The 19,153-nt window shown below is 37.7% G+C and overlaps 1 protein-coding gene across 4 annotated transcripts in view; it reads right to left on the bottom strand.

Moving 5' to 3' along the window:
• The window catches only part of AFH14 (Formin Homology 14), a 64,708-nt gene extending 49,320 nt beyond the window's left edge, over nucleotides 1–15,388 (bottom strand). For all 4 annotated transcript variants that reach the window (XR_737380.3, XR_016085519.1, XM_010276595.3 and 1 more), the window contains exons 1-8: nucleotides 14,840–15,388; nucleotides 14,398–14,627; nucleotides 13,543–14,246; nucleotides 13,255–13,476; nucleotides 11,653–13,163; nucleotides 10,371–10,497; nucleotides 9,300–9,371; nucleotides 5,395–5,493 (exon numbers count right to left, since the gene is read on the bottom strand). Coding sequence is in view for 2 of the 4 variants with exons in the window: in XM_010276595.3 (XP_010274897.2) it covers nucleotides 5,395–5,493; nucleotides 9,300–9,371; nucleotides 10,371–10,497; nucleotides 11,653–13,163; nucleotides 13,255–13,476; nucleotides 13,543–14,246; nucleotides 14,398–14,470 (2,808 nt within the window). In the remaining 2 variants the exon portion in view is untranslated. The remainder of the gene's footprint in view (nucleotides 1–5,394; nucleotides 5,494–9,299; nucleotides 9,372–10,370; nucleotides 10,498–11,652; nucleotides 13,164–13,254; nucleotides 13,477–13,542; nucleotides 14,247–14,397; nucleotides 14,628–14,839) is intronic.
• Between the last annotated feature and the right edge of the window lie 3,765 nt (nucleotides 15,389–19,153).

Below are 19,153 nucleotides of genomic sequence, written 5' to 3'. Positions count from 1 at the left end.
CCCCTATTTGGTAATGTTGTCCATTCATTCATCCTAATAAAATATCTTCATAAAAGCAATTAAAACTATAAAATAAAATATCATATAAAATATAGAAGGGTTGCCAAAACCCAACCAATTCAAAATTGGGTCAAGTTGAACCCAATTTTCACCAACCAATTTCTGGAGAAGCCCAGTCAAACCCAGCCCAAAATTAGAGCCTATTTGGGAGGGCTTCAGTTTTGATTGAGTTGTGTGGACTGAGAAGCTTTGAAGAAGCTACTAACTAGTTTCATTGGAAAGTTGATTTACTAGATTCACTAAAGGATATTCTGTCTTTCTGTGTTTTCCACCAAACATAGCTTCTAGGCTTTCCATGTGGCTCAACCCACACCAAGTTGCATATACAAGAAGCTTATATGCACACTCTTGGCTTTTATCACAAAATAAAATATATTGAATTAAAAGAAAAGATGAATTCAAGCCAAAGCCCATGTCAACGAAAACTAATCAACAGGAGTGACTTAAAAGAACCAAGTTGGCTCAGACCACCACCATAATAGCTGCCATACAAGCCCATGTCAGAGTCAACTCAAGAGTTCAGAAAGAGAGAAAGAAAGAGAACAGATTTGGTGGTTGTGACACCTTGTGTCAGTCGACACCCTTAGTGTACAAAAGAAAGAGAGTACAAAGAATAGGTATACAACAAAGAAAAGTAGAAGTACAAAAATAGCCCTACGGCTAGATCTCATTGTCTCTACACTCCCCCTCAAACCGATGGCTAGGAATAAGCATCAGTTTGTCCATGAGAAATAGATGTCGAACCCAAGTCATTGCTTTAGTCAAAAGGTCTTCTAGTTGGAGCCCAGAGGAGACATGAGGAAGAGATATAGTACCCTCAAGAAGGAGATTGCGGATGAAGTGGCAATCAACTTCTATGTCTTTGGTACGCTCATGGAAGACGAGGTTGGAAGCAATTTTAATTGCACTGATATTGTCTGCATAGAGAGGAACAGACGATGATGGCTCATTAAGTATTTCAAATAGAAGAGCCCGAAGCCATATGATCTCACTACAAACAGAGGACATAGCCCTGTATTCAGCTTCAATGGAAGATTTGGACATAGTAGCTTGTTTCTTGCACTTCCATGAGATAAGAGAGTTGCCTAAGAATACACACCAGCCAATAGTGGACCATCAGGTGTCAGGGCATCCAACCCAATCAGCATCTGCATAAGCCATAAGATTAATAGGGGATGAGGAAGAGAAGATTATCCCGTGTGACAAGGTGCCTCGCACATATCTAATTATCCGTGTGACAGGGTGCCTCACTAAGTAACTGTTGTAGCCTAGCAATTTCTTCTGTGTCATCCCCTGTAATGAGTATATCATCGACATAAAGGAGTAATATCGTTACTCCCTGCTTCCGCCTTAAGATGAATAAAGAATAATCAAGACTCTGGATAAAGAGAGCATAAGTGATGACAGATCTGAACTTCTCAAACCAGGCCTAGGAGCTTGTTTCATGCCTAAAGTGACTTCTTCAAACAAAAAACAAGCTGCGGGTCTGTACAATATCCTGGAGGAAGCATCATATAAACTGTCTCTTTCAAATCCCCATGGAGAAAAGCATTCTTGACATCCATCTGATGTATTGTCCACTATTTGATTGCAAATATAGCCATCAAAAGTTGTACAGCGGTCATTTTGGCTACAAGAGCAAAGGTCTCCTCATAGTCTATCCCATATTCCTGTTTGTATCCTTGTGCAACCAGCCTAGCTTTGTATCTGTCTAGGCTTCCATCAGATTTTAGTTTCACAGAGTAGATCCATCAACTTCCTATAAGAGATGTCTCAGGTGGAGCTTTGACCAGGTCCCAGGTGTCATTCTCAATAAGGGTTTGAATCTCAGAGTCCATGGAATCTTTTCAGTGTGGTTCTGCTACAACCTACTGGTAAGATCTAGGAATGTTTTTGGTAGATACAACAGTGGAAAAGGAGCTATGGTCTAGTGAAAAACCATAACGGTTAGGTGGGCGAGAAATTCTAGAGGAACGACATAAAATGGAAGCAGTGGGTTCAGGAGGAAGGTCAAGTACACTTATTGAGGCAGCTGGAGTGACTAGATCAGCAACTAGAGGCAAAGCAGGGGGGATGGAGACTGAAGAAGGTCGTTGCTTCTTGAAGTAGGTTTGAAGTTGTTGCGGAGGTGAAAATGAAATATCTAAGGTACCTGTAGAATCAAAACTGTGCAACAAGGAAATAGGAGTTGGGAATTTTACAATATGTTCAAAAAAGGATACACTTTCAAGAAAAACTACATTACGAGAAATTCTAAGCCGACGAACCGAAGGATCATAGCAAAGGAACCTTTTAAGATCAGAACTATACCCCATAAAGGCACACAAAGTTGCTTGTGTGGTTAACTTTGTGCATTCATGAGGTGGAAGGTGGACAAAACAAGCACAACCAAAAACCCTGAGCATGGAAAGGTCTCGGGGTTTGTGAAAGAGAGATTGAAAAGGAGAAGAGTTATTCAAAACAGATGATGGAAGACAATTTATGAGATACACAGCAATGTTTGCCGCCACCACCCAAAACCAAGAGGGTACATGGGAATCCTATAAAAGAGTTCTGACTACACTCAAGATATGCCTATTCTTCCTTTTTGATACCCCGTTTTGTTGTGGGGTGCCTGGATAGGATTTTTGGGGTTAAATTCCATGTTGTTTCAAGTAATTTTGGAAATCCCCATCAATAAACTCTCCCTCTAAATCTAATCATAGCGCATAGATTCAAGCATCAAATTGGTTAGTAACATAGGTGTGGAAGTGTTTAAATACAGTGTACACTTCAGATTTCTTTCGAAGAAAATAAGCCCAACTGAAATGAGTGCAGTCATCAATAAAGGTTACAAAGTACGTATCCCAGTCGTGAGACAACTGGAGACGACCAAACATCACTGTTTTAAATAAAAAGGAACTGATGCATGCATAGAATGAGAAGGAAAAGGTAAAATATGACTCTTACATAAACCACAAGTGATGCAATCTTTATTCACATTCTTGAAGGAAACAGTAGAAACAGGTAAACTACTAGAAGCAAATAACTGATCAAGTTTCTTAGAAAATGGATGGCCAAGGCATTTATGCCATAAATGTCAATCATTATTACAGTTAAAAGATCCAGAGCTAGAAGTAGTAAAAAGCAAATACGACGTAGAATCAGTAGTCTTATTATTCTCAAATTCCAAAGCAAATAGTCTACACCCCTTCCTCTTCACCTCCCCAATTTGCCGCTCCTGTATCAAACAATCATCAAAAGTGAATTTGACATTGTTATCTTCCTCTACAAGTTGGCCAACATAAATCAAATTGGTGGTAAGCTTAGATACAAATAAAGTTTTGGATAAATGAAACGGAGATGATTTAGTAGTAGATAAATACAAATCATCACAGCCAAGTATGTCCAGTTTTTTACCATTTGTAGTGATAATATGTCTATTGGGAAGATGGGGTTTAGGATACTGATTGAGAGTGGCCCCCATCATATGGTTAGAGGCTCTTGAGTCAATATACCAGAGCTGGTTCGGTGAAGGGCAATAGGTCGGTGACTTACCAGACAGGCCAATAGCAAAGAAGACTAAAGAGATGACCGAGGACATGAGCTGTCGAATCCGTTCTTCAGACATGCCGTCGGAGGTGTAGTTTTGACTTTGACCAACTACAGAAGTAATAGAGGAGGCATCTAAACCATCTATAGCAATCTGATAGGCCTTGTAGTTTCCTTTCTTCTGATTTGATCCACTACCTTTCTGAAGTCGGGTAGGGCATTCAGTGATAATGTGGCCGACCTACTTGCAATAGGTGCATGTGTTCTTATTATTACAATGGGAGACAATGTGCCCATACTCCTTACATTCATAACACTATATCTTAGAGAAATCCTTCTTCCCTTTTGGTTTAGTTTCCAGGAAGACGGCGTCAATGTTGGAATCTTTCCTGCCATCCAATGCAGTCTGTGTAGTCAATTTGGTTTCTGCTCCAAAATCTCTCCAAGGATATTAGATCGTACAAGTTCAAACTCAGGCCTTAGATGCATTAGGAAATGCATAATTTTCCTCCTGTCAACGTGTTCCTTCATGTACTTCACGCAACGTCTGAAGGATCCTTTCCCATGTGAACTAACTCATATTCTGTCCAAAGGTTGATGAATCCGGCATAATATTCCTAGACTTTCCTGTTTCCCTGATAATATGAGAAGATGTCAACCTCTATCTGATACTGTCTAGAGGTGTTCGATTGTTGATAAACTTTCTCAAGATATTAATACATCTAATAGGTTGTCAACTTGTCATGTACCCTCTCATAGGGATAACAATATCAGTTTCGACTGAACCTAGAATCCACAATGCAATTTTTGCGTTGTCACTGATTAAGTCCCTTAATGTCAGAGTCATCAGGTTTAGATACAGATCCATTTAAATATCCTCAAAGACCCTTTGCTTCGACATGGAACTGAAAGTTGAACTTCCATAATGCGTAGTTCGTACCATTGAACCTAATAGGAACAACTTCCATCCTTTATGATGCCATTGGAAGACAAAAGGCAACAATACACACTTCCAAAAACCAAAAAGATTTGAACCAGAGAAAGAAAAGGAGAATACCTTTCAGTTGATGTCCAAAAAAGGCAATTGTATAGTTCTGTCGAACTGAAGAGTGGATCAAAAACCCTCAAAAACAAAACCGATCCAAACCAAACCAAAGAGATTCAATAGATCTGCTTTGGGCGACATCAGATCTAAAATTTCAGGCTGATTCGATGTCTCTACAAAGAAATCTAAGGAAAAAGGTGAATTCGATGGTGCAGCAGTCCAAGAAAAAGATCTGTAGCCAATTTAGGAAGAAGATTAAAAGACACTCAAGAACTTCTCAAATACTATTAGAGAGTTCTTGAACCAGTAGTGGCCAAGATGTTCAACGAGGTGTTATGTGAATATCAGGTCATGACCTGCTCTGATACCATGATAGAGTCAAGTCGAGAGTTTAGAAAGAGAGAAAGAAAGAGACAACAGATTTGATGGGTGTGACAACTTGTGTCAATCGACACCCTAAAAGATATATTTGCAATAAAAAGGTAAAAGGACAAATCTGCCCTTAGTGTACAAAAGAAAGTACAAAGAAAAGTAAAAGTACAAAAATAGCCCTGCGGCTAGATCTCACTGTCTCTATAGCTCAATCTACAAAATACTCATGTTATGCAAAAAGGTCAAAATCATAAAATTACAAAGACAAATGAGCCATTGATAAGAAAGTCCTTTCTAAGCAATTCCTAAAACAGATTTCAACAAGAAAAAAATTTAAAATAACACTAAATAAGGCATTAAATACTAACAATCCAAAAATAGCATACCTTCAGCATTTCCATTTCTTCTTTTGTAGGACAAAATTTGATTAGATTCTCAACCTGATCAATGTCTAGAATAGATGAATCCAAAGCCAAAACTGCATTCTGGTGATTAAACATGAACAAAGCAAATTATGCAACCATCAAGCCATAAGAAAAAAAAAATATCTATGACAAACTTAAATTCCCATGATAATAAAACAAGTGAACACCTTGGTAAATAAAGTAAATAGAGAAACTTGTGCAATCAAATGCTCAATGCCACTACCAGATTTACACCTTGGTAAATAAAGTAAATAGAGAAACTAGGTAAATAATATATTGCTTGTATGTAAAAATGCATGCATAGCCTATATGCAAAAAATATTATGTGAAACCCAGTTGCATATGATGATGATCCATGACATTAAGAAAAGATTCAAAGCCACAAAATGTAGACAAAATAAGAAACCTAAACATATCCATCATTTTTAAGAAAACAATAAGTAATTGTACCAATAAATTCTTAGAAACTCTTATGGTGCAATGAAGAGATTCAAAAGGCCACAAGGATAAAATGATCCTATACAGAACTACCAAGATGCTAAAAAGAAACTAATATGACGAAGGATGAGGAAACCAAAGAAAGGTTTGAGGACCTAGTTTCAAAACACCATTAAATGAAGAATACAAGGTTCAAATATGAAAGGGCATGTTCATTTTCAAGAGTCTAGAATTTCTGAATAATTAGGTTTTATGAGATTTAGAAGGTCTAAGTGAATGGTTCTAGGAAGCAATGGAATTCTAATATAAGCTTGGAATACTATGGGAGGTAGGATTATCATATTTTCAATAATAAAAAGCATGTTGTTCATAGTGCCTTGAATTCAAAGGAATGCACATAAATCTTGTATACAAAAGAACGAAGGAATACACATACATCCATTTGGTTAATTTCCTATTTGGAAACCAAAACTATTATTTTGGGTATTCTTGTGAGACGAGGAAGTTGTTATGGTACATTATAAATACAAGTTTTGGACTATTTTTCAATAAAAGACTTCAGTCCACTGTAGGAGTTTCTTCACTGGTTCCCTATTCACAGTTAGTTGTTCTACACAATTTCCAACCTGTATTTTGGTTTTTTGTTTTTTGGAGTATGGGTCCTTTTCTGACATGGACTAAAGAATAAGCCTTTTGAGAATGTTAGAAGCATTATGTTTATAGTGTCTAGTAGTAGGCAATAGAGCAGTTGTGTCATTTAACTCCAAAATCATAAAAAGAGGGCAGTCTCTTCACTTAGAAGTAGGATGCAGGTAGAAACTGATTTTCTCTCCTATTCTAGTTTTCTATCCTCTCCTCTTTTGTTCTTTTACTACTCAATTTTTATCCATCTAATAGAGATTACAGATCACAAAACAAGATATCAGAGGTCTGAACAAGATTGAAAGAGAGACACATCGTATGGTGATTGCAAGTTCAAAAATTCCAGAACTCAACGAAGTTTCAACAGGTCAATTGAAGGAAAATGACCACAGCATCGTATCTGACTTGAAGTACAATTTGTTAATGAATGGTTTAAGTAATGCGCTTGTTTTAACAGTTGAGATGTTACAGGGTTGCTGTATGCAGCCTTGTTTTAACAGTTATCTGGCTTCAGAAGGCTCTAAGCAGAAGGTATGTGGGGGAAGTTTGATGGAGAGAGAGAAAAAAAAAACACATTGGGACACATTACGAATGTATAGCAAGGAGAGGGGGCATTAACTAAGGGGAAGAAGTTAATCAATTGTTTGGATGATAATATTGAGGAAGAAAGGGGGAAAGGAAGAAATTAAAAAGTGGTAATATCATAAACAATGGTTCATTAGGCAAAGAGGTGGGTAAAGAAAGAAGAGTAGGAAATAAGAAAAATAAACAGGGTGCTTCTTGTTCCAGAGTTTGCAACAGAAAAAGGAACTATTGAACAAGGACCATAATAGATAAGGAAGGGCAACAGGTGGCACAAGAAAGCAAACAATTATCCCTGCCTACTAATAAGAAACCTGTCATACACTGACAAAATCTTCGATCACCAACACTCACCAACTGAAGCTCAACTACAATATCCAGCTTCTTCCACAGCAAAAGTCAGAGACTCGCTAACTTTCTTCAACTTTTTTCGAAGGCTCCATCCCAAACACCCTACCTTCCAACCTGGAAAAGGCATTCGAAACAGGAATAGCATGCTGATTTTTATGCCTTTTAAATCACTTCACTAAATTAATACTCTTCTTACAACCCTTCACTTCTTCAGGCCTCTTGTTAATCCTTTCCAACTCTAGAACTGCATTTTTCTCAAATGTCTTAAACTCAACTCCCCTTCTTTCAACTTTCTCACCCACCCTTCAGCAACCCCAAAACTACCTTGAGACTCCTCCCTTGCAAAAACACTAACCCCATTATGGACCCTCTTCTCCATTTCCTTATCCCTCTCCAACTCTTTGAACACCTTTCTTGCAGCCTCTTCTCCACCCCCGAAAAACAATCCCAACATCTTACTCACCTCAACCTCTCTGTTCGTGAATGTTACCAAATTAATTGTATGTGTTTCATTTCATCCAACCCTATCTCCTCGTCCTGGTCAAAAACCTCCTCTATACCCTATTCCTACACATCAGAATCCTCTAGAGGTCTTGTACTTGAAGCCTATGAGGCATATACCTCATGTAAAAGGCGTTCAAGTTGTACACCTCATGCACCTGATGCATACACCTTAGAGGAATCATAAATCATGCCTCCAGCATGCACCTCAGGACATTTTGAGAATGCCTCACCTAGAGGCACGCCTCCAGGCATATGCCTCTCACACCTTTTAAAACATTAGACTTCAAATTAATGTGTAAAGGACCCACAACCTCACCAATAATCTTGTAAACAAATAGTGACAGAATAGACTTCAAGTTACAATATGTACTCCAAACTTAGGAAATCAATCAATGAACAATGTGATGCAAAATTAAAACACTACAACTACAACTGAATGCTTGGATATAGTTCAATTCAACATTCGGCACTAAATGCACAAAGCTGAAGAAATGAATCATCCCCAAGAGTTCATGCATGCATACATCATTATAAGCCAATGATTCAGCTTCATGGTAAACAATAAAAAAGTGCAAGCAACTAATTTGACCCCACTATTCTTAAATGCCTAATGTACACATCCATGCAACAAACCTAGAAAATAAACACAGGCAACTAATTGCATTAAAAGTTCATTGTTCTACAAAATTGAACAGTGGAGATATTTGATGACATTCACATAGAGACTTTGCTGAACAACTAGAAAGAAGTGGCAGCATCATCTCCAAGTACAAGTGTTGTTCATCCACTACGGACTCCGCGATGTGCAGGTTTTATCAAGTTAAACTTTGACGGCAGCAGTGAAGGTAGCCCTGTGCCATCAGGGATTGGTGGAGCTATTGGACGGGGAAGGTTCAATCATAGCTCTATTTTCAGGCACAATTGGTGTCAGGGATTCATTGCAAGCTGAAATTATGGCTTTGGTTCAGGGTGTAAAAAGGGCTAAGGAACTAAATGTCAACAAATTGATCATTGAAGGAGAGTCCAAACTGGTAATAGGATGATAAGGGAAGGAGGGTGATGGCATGTGGGCATGCATTAATGAACGAAGACACTTCAAGTGGCTGCCTCAGGGTATGGAGGTGAGATTGTAGTGGATAAAAAGATGTGCTAATTGTTCTGCAGATGCACTTGCCAAACAAGGGGTGGGAAGAAATCAGTTGCTTTGGGCTACATTGTAATTTTTTTCTTCTTTGGGGGAGAGTTAAGAGAGTTAACCTCCCACCAACTTTGTACTTGATTCTTATCTTTTAATGAAATGCTTCTGTTATTGATCCAAAAAAAAAGAAATGAAGGAAAGATAAACTTACTATCATATCCGGAAGAGGCATTTTTATTTTTGTAAGCATTATTTCACAGTTATTTGCTCTCCGTAACTCAATCTGACAAGAAATAACACAAAAAGAAAAAGAATTATGTTGAGCCACAAATAAATTTGAGGTTTTATCATGGTTCAGTAAATGCATTCTAGAATATCTTCTTAGTCCATTCTGAAACATAAAATAAAATGTGCAGAACCAGATTATTCAAAGTGTTATAACAACAGTTGGGAAACCCCAACAATTAAAATGGGTTTCTTCCAATGAAATTAATGCTATCAATGAATCAGGCTGAATCAGAATAAACCCAGCTCCAACTCAATAAGTAAATATGCAGAACCAGATCTGGGCCACACTTCATAGGTCTGTGTAATTGAGACTATCAGGCCTGACCCAATAAGACCTGATTATATATGAAAGCTATACCTTTAAGCTGTAATTTGACAAACCTACTTATTTATTTGTTAAATTAATACATTTCAACATCACAAGTATATCATGAGCACAAATAGTTTTTTCTCTTTTTTCATTTTGTGAAAGAGAAAAATAGGTACTAGACTGGGAGAATCTTTGTAGCATGCCAATATAAATACATATAAAATTATACTACAACAATGTATGAAGTTCAGAACAACCAAAATTGACTCTGACACAATTTTAATCAGGATATTAGTGCAGACACCAGACCCTATTGAGAGCATTTATTCTAGGTGACATACTCTCAAATGGTGTTTGATAACACTTTTCAGACGTCTGAGTCTGAAAACTTTTCTTTTCAGATGCCACTGGTGTTTGGGTTAAGGTCTGATTAGAGGATCTGAAACAGATTCAGATCGGAATTGATAAGACCTGGTTTCATGCAATCCTCCTTTCTCCGGGCTTGGAACCAGCAGTGTAAGACAAGCTCACACTGGCAAAGTTACATATCCAAGAAGTATGACTACAAGAAACCAATTATAGTATTTTTTTTTTTTGGTAGTAAACATAAAAGAGAATTTCATTAAAACAAAAAGGTAAGGCTACATAGAAATTGGAAATAAAGAAAATAAGCAAGTCAGTTACCAATTGCACTTTCTCTGGCTTGTTAATGTTGGAACCACGCCGAACTCCACCCCCTGTTCCACTCCCATCAGAAACAACAGCTGCTGAAAATAGGGTTTCAAGCTCTGAAATATCGATTTCAGGAGCCCTGATAAAAACCAGAAAAATGTCATTTGAAAGATATCAAAAGGAGAGAAGATACAGAGCATAAACAAACATTAGGAAAAGCAACATTGTTTACACATGGAGCCTTCCCACTGTACAGCATGAATGACTTGCACAGCTGATGAAGAAAAAAAAAACATGAAGTACTTACACATTGCACACAGTATCATCATCACCTAAGTCCAGTTGCCCATGTTGAAGAATTACAACTACATCAAGCTAAGGCCCATTCAAAATTAACAAACGTTTAACCCAACCAGACCCAAGTTACACCACTGTCAAAAAACCATCTGATCAAAACATATTCCATAGAATCTGATGACCCATTTGGACAAGAAAAAATGGTCTGGGACAATATAAAAGAAGTATCTAGAATGGAATCAGAAGCAGACATGCTTCTTACATCTCTCTATTTTCATAGGAATTCATCATAAACTGATGAATTAACTATACAAAGAAAGTATCCAAGTTAATAACACCAATCTTTAATAGAAAACTTTCTATTCATATTAACCATATAAGTGAAAGATATAGGAGTGTGTGAATGTGCAGGTTTAGGACCAGATGGTCTTATCTTATCCATCTCCAAAGGATAAAGACCATGTCCATGTGAATTGCCTATGCCAAAATCACCACTATCAGGTGACCTTTTAACTCTTAACCATTATTTATATGTACTATTTACAAAGCTTTTTCCAACTTTAATAGGGCCAAAGATCATTATCCAATAATGTTCCCAAACATCTTCCAAGTTCTTGGGAAGGGTGCACTGGATACAAAACAAACCTTCAGCACTCCTTGCACAAAGTGGCTGCTCTTAGACAGAAACCCGTCTTCTCACACTTACCAGCCCAAGATTTTACAACTGCACCAAGAAATCCCCCCTCTCCATCCTTAGTATAACCAGTTTTTTTAATTGTTCAGTACAACTGTTTTTCTCTCAATGAAAATTAAAACAAATTCAAGCTGAATTTTTCCCCAAGTCTTGCATTTGCAGCTATTCATAGTCTGGTCCTTGTCCTTTACAACTAGACACCTGGAAAGTTATAGGGCCCCAAACCTAAGATATTCTCATAATGAGCATGTTTCAATGAAAACTTTTCTCATTCCAGATGTAAATGATTTTTTATGAAAATACCTTGGTTGGTTTTCCTGTCTCTGAGAATCAGCCCATAAACTTCCTTGCACTGCTCGAGTCACCTTCACCCAATGTAATGGCTTTAGTGAAGCTTTCTTAGGCGCACTAGCACCACCACGACCTCTACCCTGATTGGAAGCAGCCTGTCCTGATGAGGTTCTCCCCCTTCCAATAGATGGTGGTGGTGGGGGCGGTGCAGTAGAACTCCTTGTGCCAGGTGGTGGTGGCGGACCTGGGGGATTTCCATGAATTGGTGGTGGAGGAGGAACAACACCAGGAGGCTTTGGGGCTTGTGGTGGTGGTGGAGGAATTGGACCTTGCCGAGAAGGGCCAGAAGGAGGTGGGGGAGGAGGAGGGGGAGCCCCATGAATAGAACCATTAGGAGGCAATGGTGGAGGTGGGGGGGCATTACCTGATGAAGGGCAGAGACGTGGTGGTGGCGGTGGTGGCGGAGGTTGTCTAACATTGCCAGAACTAGAGGGAGCAGGAGGAGGAGGTGGTGGTGGTGGTGGTTGGCCTCTAGAATTAATAGGTGGTGGTGGTGGTGGTGGTGGTGGTGGTGGGCCTCTAGAACTAATAGGTGGTGGTGGTGGTGGTGGTGGTGGTGGTGGGCCTCTAGAATGAATAGGTGGCGGTGGAGGAGGAGGAGGTGGAGGAGCTGCAGAACTAGTGGAATTAGGCAAAGGAGGTGGTAAAGGGGTTTTGGAAGAAGTAATGGGCGGAGGTAGAGGAGGTGGCGGAGGAGGGCTTCTAGTAGAGATAACAAGAGGGGGTGGTGGCGGTGGTGGCGGTGGTGGTGGTGGTTGGTCCCTACCAGAAGCAACTTGAGAAGGTAGAGGTGGAAGTGGTGGTGGTGGTGGTGGAGGGCATGTGGTTGATGTTGAAAAAAAAGGAGGTGGTGGCAATGGAGGAGGTGGTAGTGGAACTCCTTTATTGGGAGTTGAAAAGGCAAGAGGTGGTGGCGGTGGTGGTGGTGGAGGAGGGGGAGGGGGAGGAAAAGGAAGCAATGAAGTTTCTGTACTTTGATCTGAAGGAAGATGTGATGATGCATCGCCAACGTTTTTAGACATTGGAGCTGAAACATGGGAAATAGTATCTTCTAGGGGCATAGCACCTTTTAATTCAATATCTTGAGCTAAAAGATTATCTTCTATAGCGCTTGTTGCAAATGGAGTATACATAGAATCCAACATGTTGGCATTCTTCAATGAGTCATTTTCTTCTTCAGATTCTGTAGATGATGTCTCAAAACTGACACCACTATTAACTCTTGACAAGACCTTCCCATCACTTAAGAGGAGTTCTTCAATTTTCTCTTGCAAAGCATTTGAAGAAATTTGCTTCAGAAACCACAAAGCAGCATCATCACTGTTATCAACCCATTCAACATCACTAAAAAGTTCTTGAACCCTAGAAAACGCTTCAATGGGCAATCCACCTTTCTCTTCACCATTTAAAGTGACAGTTGGAACCCTAGGGGGAGAAATACTCTCAACTTCACCAAAGAGAACCTAAAGTTACAAGCTTAAAATTAGAACAGCTAGCAGGCAAAATTTAACTACTTTAATATTGAATAATCCAACAAAACTTCAAAGAATTCACCTCAGCCTGAAAACCTTTTGGGTATCGCTCCTTGGAGTCCCAAAGAATATCCAAGTCCTCCCAATTCAGCATCAATATGTTGGATCTGATAAAAGCAGTATTGAACATCATTCGGAACATCATAACTTCCCTTTCTGGATCCAAGTCTAAGTGAAGACACTCCAAAACAACATCTCCTTGAACCAAACATTGGATGTCAATTTTAATTACATCACAGTCCACCTGCAACAAGAGACCATTTTATGCAAGCACCAGCTTATATTTCAAATGAAATGAAAAATTGCCTACCTGTTGGTAATGGCGGAGGGATTTATTTTTTTTGGACATAGAGAAAAGCATTTGGGTTGAAAGCCCATCCTTGCTGAGGAGATTTCGACCAAAAATGCGGATAATTGGCCTGCATCCATTCTCGGAGTCGAAACTTGGAATTGCTCGAAGAATGAGACAATCTAAAGAAAGAGCCCGCTCACTTGGTGGCCATTCTGGAGATATGTTTCTCCTCGCCACATAATGGAGGTAGCGTAGCTGAGATGGGAATGGGTTTAGAGGTGATAAAAGCTGTAATAGCCCTTTTGGAGCCTCCCGATGAACAATTTCAAGAATCTTATGCTCACCACTGTGGAATTTTCTGAAAATCAAAAAGCTAGCTAGGAGAAAAGCTAAGAGTGGCCAACCCCCTCTTTCACAGTGAAGCAGGATGATATTTTGATGATTCCCTAGAGATAGCCAACTCTCACAAACACGTAAGAAATGCTGTATCAAGGACAACGGAAGGAGAGGACAACCTTCGTATTGTCGTGGATAATCCATGACAGTGACATCGTACTCACACAGAATTTCTGCAAACTGACTTCTCTTCTCACCTTCACGGAAGTTAAAAGCAAGAAATGAAGATTCTGCATACACTTCATGTAGCTCAGTTATAATTTCATGCAAGTAAATTTGATACATTCCATCCGGCAAAGCCTCTGTTGAGAAGCAGGAATCAAAAACTGTACGTACACGCAAACAGACATAAACCCAGTGAGCAAGAAACATCAGTAAACTTGACCATACCTGAGATATTATGCTCCATATATTAAGATAAAAAGCAATATATAATAATGAAGATAATACTTTAAAAGGAGGGATGAAGCTCCTTACTATATACTCTGTCCACAAATTCCAGCAAGCCATCAGGAGGTCTTCTATAAAAGAATCGACTAAAGAGAGACATTATCTCGACAACAAAATGACAAATGAAAATGATGAAAGCCCGAGGAGGCTCTATATCACAATACAAATCATTTAATCTACGGCGTAGAGTAATTGAAGAACCTAATTCTCATTCCTGTCTATCCCATTCTGACAACCACATTAAATCATCGAAAAACCTGCGTGTGTAGAAATACATCGTTATTATTAAACGAACAAGTATATAAATCTTTAACGGAAATAACATTAGCAATGCCCAGTACATATTTGAAGCAAACATCACCGCGCATCCTCTTTAATTTAAGGGGAAAACAAGTAACAACTAAAGAAAACATAATTGAACCGAACAAATAAAATTAGGGTAAAGAAACGACATGAAAATGGGAAGCACCTGGTGTCTCCTGCAATCTACAGAAGTTACTGGGCCCAACCAAAGTGCAACAGCTCCAAAGTGACCTCACACACTCTTTGCAACTTTAGATAGCGGCCTGTTTCGTCCGGCAGGGGGAGGAATGTGGTTTAAGGGAATTAACGAATCAACCGTGGTGGCAAATAGCAATGGCAGCAGTGATGGCAATGAACGGTGGAAAAAAAATAAGAAGAGCAAGACACCCCACACTGATGTCGTTTAGTTTTCAAATGCAGAATGCCGAGTAACAGAATTAAATTACTTCAGCTTTCCTTGAATCTTCCTTCGAGAGGTTGTTCGTTGTTGCTGTTGCAGAACTCTAAATGAATCATAACATAACCTAATTTGCTCCTTTCACTTCATCGAGAGAAGAAATCGGTATAATCCGATCTTTATTTTAAATGGACGAATATTCAATTCAAATCACCACTCTCCAAGGGGGGAAGCATGCTTTAAGCAAAGGTTCAAACAAAGTATTCGTGATGCCAAAGCCTGAAAGCCAATTGTGTCATTGTGAGAGACACCGTCCTCACAGCCCTTGCGGCCGTGCATTGGGACTTAGGATAGGAACCTATCCGTTTCACACTGTTGTTGGTGTCCCGTCGTTGATCCGGCCGGTCGAACCGTTTTATTTATTTATTTTTTTTAAGAATTATCACCTTCACCTCAAAGCATGGTCCAATTTATCCCGAACCCGACCCGATATAATGTTAAAAATAAAAATATAAAAAAGAAGGTTGGTTGTGGGGGTATTCATGTAATCATGTTTGACGGTTTAGCCCATTAGTTTTACCAAAACAACTCAACCCAAACGGTTATGGGGTGTTCCTTTCGTCGTTCAAAACAAAGGTTTTTTGTATTTGATAAGTGATAATCATATCATCTTTTTTTTTTTAGAAATGAAAATATTGGTTTGAAACATCAAAGGCATTCTGCTATATATGATCGAGGCATGACTCTCGAACCGTTATTGACCCAGATGGTCAGACGGTTTGGCCTAGGAACCATCTAAGCAACAGTTCTATTTCACCCTTAACCCATATCTTGGCCAAAAATCATTGACTTGGTTAGCGATCCATTGATCCAGGTGGTTCAATCGTGAACTCATTTGACCTGAACAACAATTTCGGCCATTTTTATTTTAATTATTCTTTTAATTTTTTTAAACTATAATACGTTGTCCATTTGAACTAAACAGTCGAACCATTGACCCAAAAATCAATGGCTAAAGCGATTTTGATTTCGGGTCGATTTTAAAAACATTGGGTTATGGTTTATTCTAAATAACATGGGCTTTTTTTTACTTAATACATTGTCAACTCTTTTTTGTGTAAGTCACATGTATAGAAGCAATTAATTAATGCCATTCAACTTTGATCATACAATTATTTATTTATCATATGTAAATAATAATATATAGTATATTAAAAATCTAATATAATACGTTAATCAATATATACTTATATATTTTTTCATAAGCATAATATATATAATATAGGAATATGGTTTGAAATACACATAATCATTTAGCTATGTCAACCTTCTTCTTGAACTGTGTGATTGTGTTCAAAAATCCATCTTTTTATAGTGTTCAAAAAATGAGGGTTTTGCTAATTCTAAAACCATGATTTAGTGATTCTAGAACTGGCAATAAAATGAAAATGCCTTCTGAAATGCTAGTTGTGTTTGTGAATAAGATGAAACACGAACACAACCACAAAAAAAAACACCCTTAAATTAATCATTTGTTGTTCAAACCATTCACTTGGTCACACTTCAAAACTTCAAATAAATTGAAAAGCTGTTAACCATTAAACTATTATTTATTTTTTCATATGAAATCAATTTCATTCAATCATTCAAATATTCAATATACACTAGTTGTCATGCTAAATAATATCCCTTAGGAAAGGAGGAAGAGATTGAGCCACTTGGGCCAATGTATGCACAACAATATTGCCACCCCTTCCAATAAGAGACCTAAAATGCCTTGTATTTATAAGTGTTGGATGGAAAATTCAAAATATATGAATCTTTATCTCTTTCTCCTTTTTGGAAAGGACTCTGTCTTTTCTACTTTAGTCTTTTGTGAGTTTTGTCTTATTCTCTTGTCTTAGCCTCTTAAAGCATGTAAAAGTACATTGTTCCACATTTCTTAGGAAAAGAGGTGGAATTCAGTTTATAAAATGACTTTGCTATCCCTATGGGTTGGGATCCATTAGGGGAAAATACTATTACACCTTGAATCTAAGTCAAGACATGACAACCTCATACATTTAAAGAACATGCAAAATTATCATGTTTGAAAACAAAATGGAGATTTATAGAATAATATTTATTACCTCAAATAAAATTCTTCAAATACATTGAATAGTCCTTAAATCGAATATATTAAAAAAACCTTATATTAACACATGAGACCATAATTTCTATCCAGCCAATAATAACTTCAAAGAATGGTTCCTTTAAAACAATATAATAATTAATTAATTAAGGAAATCTAGTCCTTACTCCAAGATTAATGTGGTAATAAAACAAAATATCTACTCTCCCCACATCCAAGCAAATCTACAAGAAGTTACTCATTTGAAAATGTGGAAAAGAAAGGGTGAGTATACTAATTCCTTTATACAAAAAAATTGTTATGTGAAAATAATTCCTTTATTGTAAGACTTATATATGACTAATATACATTTAATTAAAGGTAGTCATAAATCCAAATATTTATTTTAAAAACTAAAAATACAACCATTTTAAACATAGTGGCAATGTCCAAAATCACACATGCCATGTGGTGAAAGCCCAAAACAGACTAGCCTACGATGCCATCATATTAATCCCTAATGGCGGGATCTAGAGCATAGTCACTTAACCATAGAGTACAAATAGATACAACAATCCATACATGGGTTTCAATAGCATATCTAACAATAATAGTCGAAAATATATCCAATTTAAATACTACAATTTCAAAAATGTCATTGGAACATTTCAAGAACAATGGAATATCAAACAAGTCATTTCAAACAATTCATAGTGTAACCAATGTAATTCAAAATCAAGTTGTCCAAAAATCTCGCTTATATTGTATAATTTTGTAAAGTCATGTATTTCCACTAAACTTGATCCTAATTTATGTAAGCATATAAAAAACATAACTAAGAAGGCACATCCTCTTTTATATTTAATTATAATTTACAAAATTAATTAGGGATATGCAAGGTCTCTTACCCAATATGCTAAATCCCAAGTACCCATTATATACCAAGTCAAAGTGTGTCTTGAAGACATATAAATAATAAATAATCAATCAACTAATTAATTAATAATTACCCATAATTTCAAAATTATTGATGTTATGTACACAATGCATATCCCTCTAGATTATTGCACAAACCCACTAAATCTAAACTCTAAAATGGCTTATCACCTTAGGCTTCTAGGTTTCTATAACTTTTAGTTTTTAGTTAACATGCTCTTGAGACCGACATCCCACATTTATAATTCACTCTCCAATGGTTTATGGATTTATCCTTCCAATATATATTCCTATAAATTTTTTAAACTACCCCTACTGTTTAGCTAATTAAATATTTGTATCCTTACCATTTAACTATTATCTTACACCACCCCTACTATTTCTAACAATTGACTAACTCTACCACTGTCATTAATATCCATTAATGTTCCCTTGACATCCATACACACATGACACCACGTGACCTATAAATTATCTTTAAAACCTAATTTTGCCCTTCATCCCTCTCTCTTCTTCTTCACAGTCCCTCTCCCCAACAACATCTACAACAAACCACTCCCTGACGACCGTAGGTGGTTGTTCAATCATTGTTTTGGTTTCAAGTAAGGGGTTTCTTCTGCTTTCTCCCCGCTCTTAGACACCCTCCACATTCGCCGAAAAGTAAAGTAATCAACCCTTTTGTCCCCAAACCCTATCTCCTTGTAGGTTTTTTTGTTTCCCGCACTAGTAGCTTCAATGGGCATAAACTATGGCCAGATCGCGAACAATCTTCTGTCTTCAAAAAATGTTCTTCTGCTACTCTAATCGATCGGTGTCAATAAAGTAAAGCTTTATGTTTCTTCAAAGACCATCGGATTTTTTTGGCATAAGTCCTTTCCAAAGGAGGTGGAGGATTGGAAGTTGTCTACAACTATGCTCTACAATTTTCAAAGATTGGAAGCTATAGAGCAGGTACGAAGGAACAGGGGAAGAGGGAGAGAGAGAGAGAGAGAGAGAGAGAGAACGGGAGTTGTGCTTGTACAACTTTGAATCAGGTA

This window comes from Nelumbo nucifera, chromosome 4, assembly GCF_055504915.1.
Source record: "Nelumbo nucifera cultivar China Antique chromosome 4, China Antique-T2T, whole genome shotgun sequence".
Classification (NCBI taxonomy): Eukaryota; Viridiplantae; Streptophyta; class Magnoliopsida; order Proteales; family Nelumbonaceae; genus Nelumbo; species Nelumbo nucifera.
This window is presented reverse-complemented; position numbering and strand designations above follow the sequence as displayed.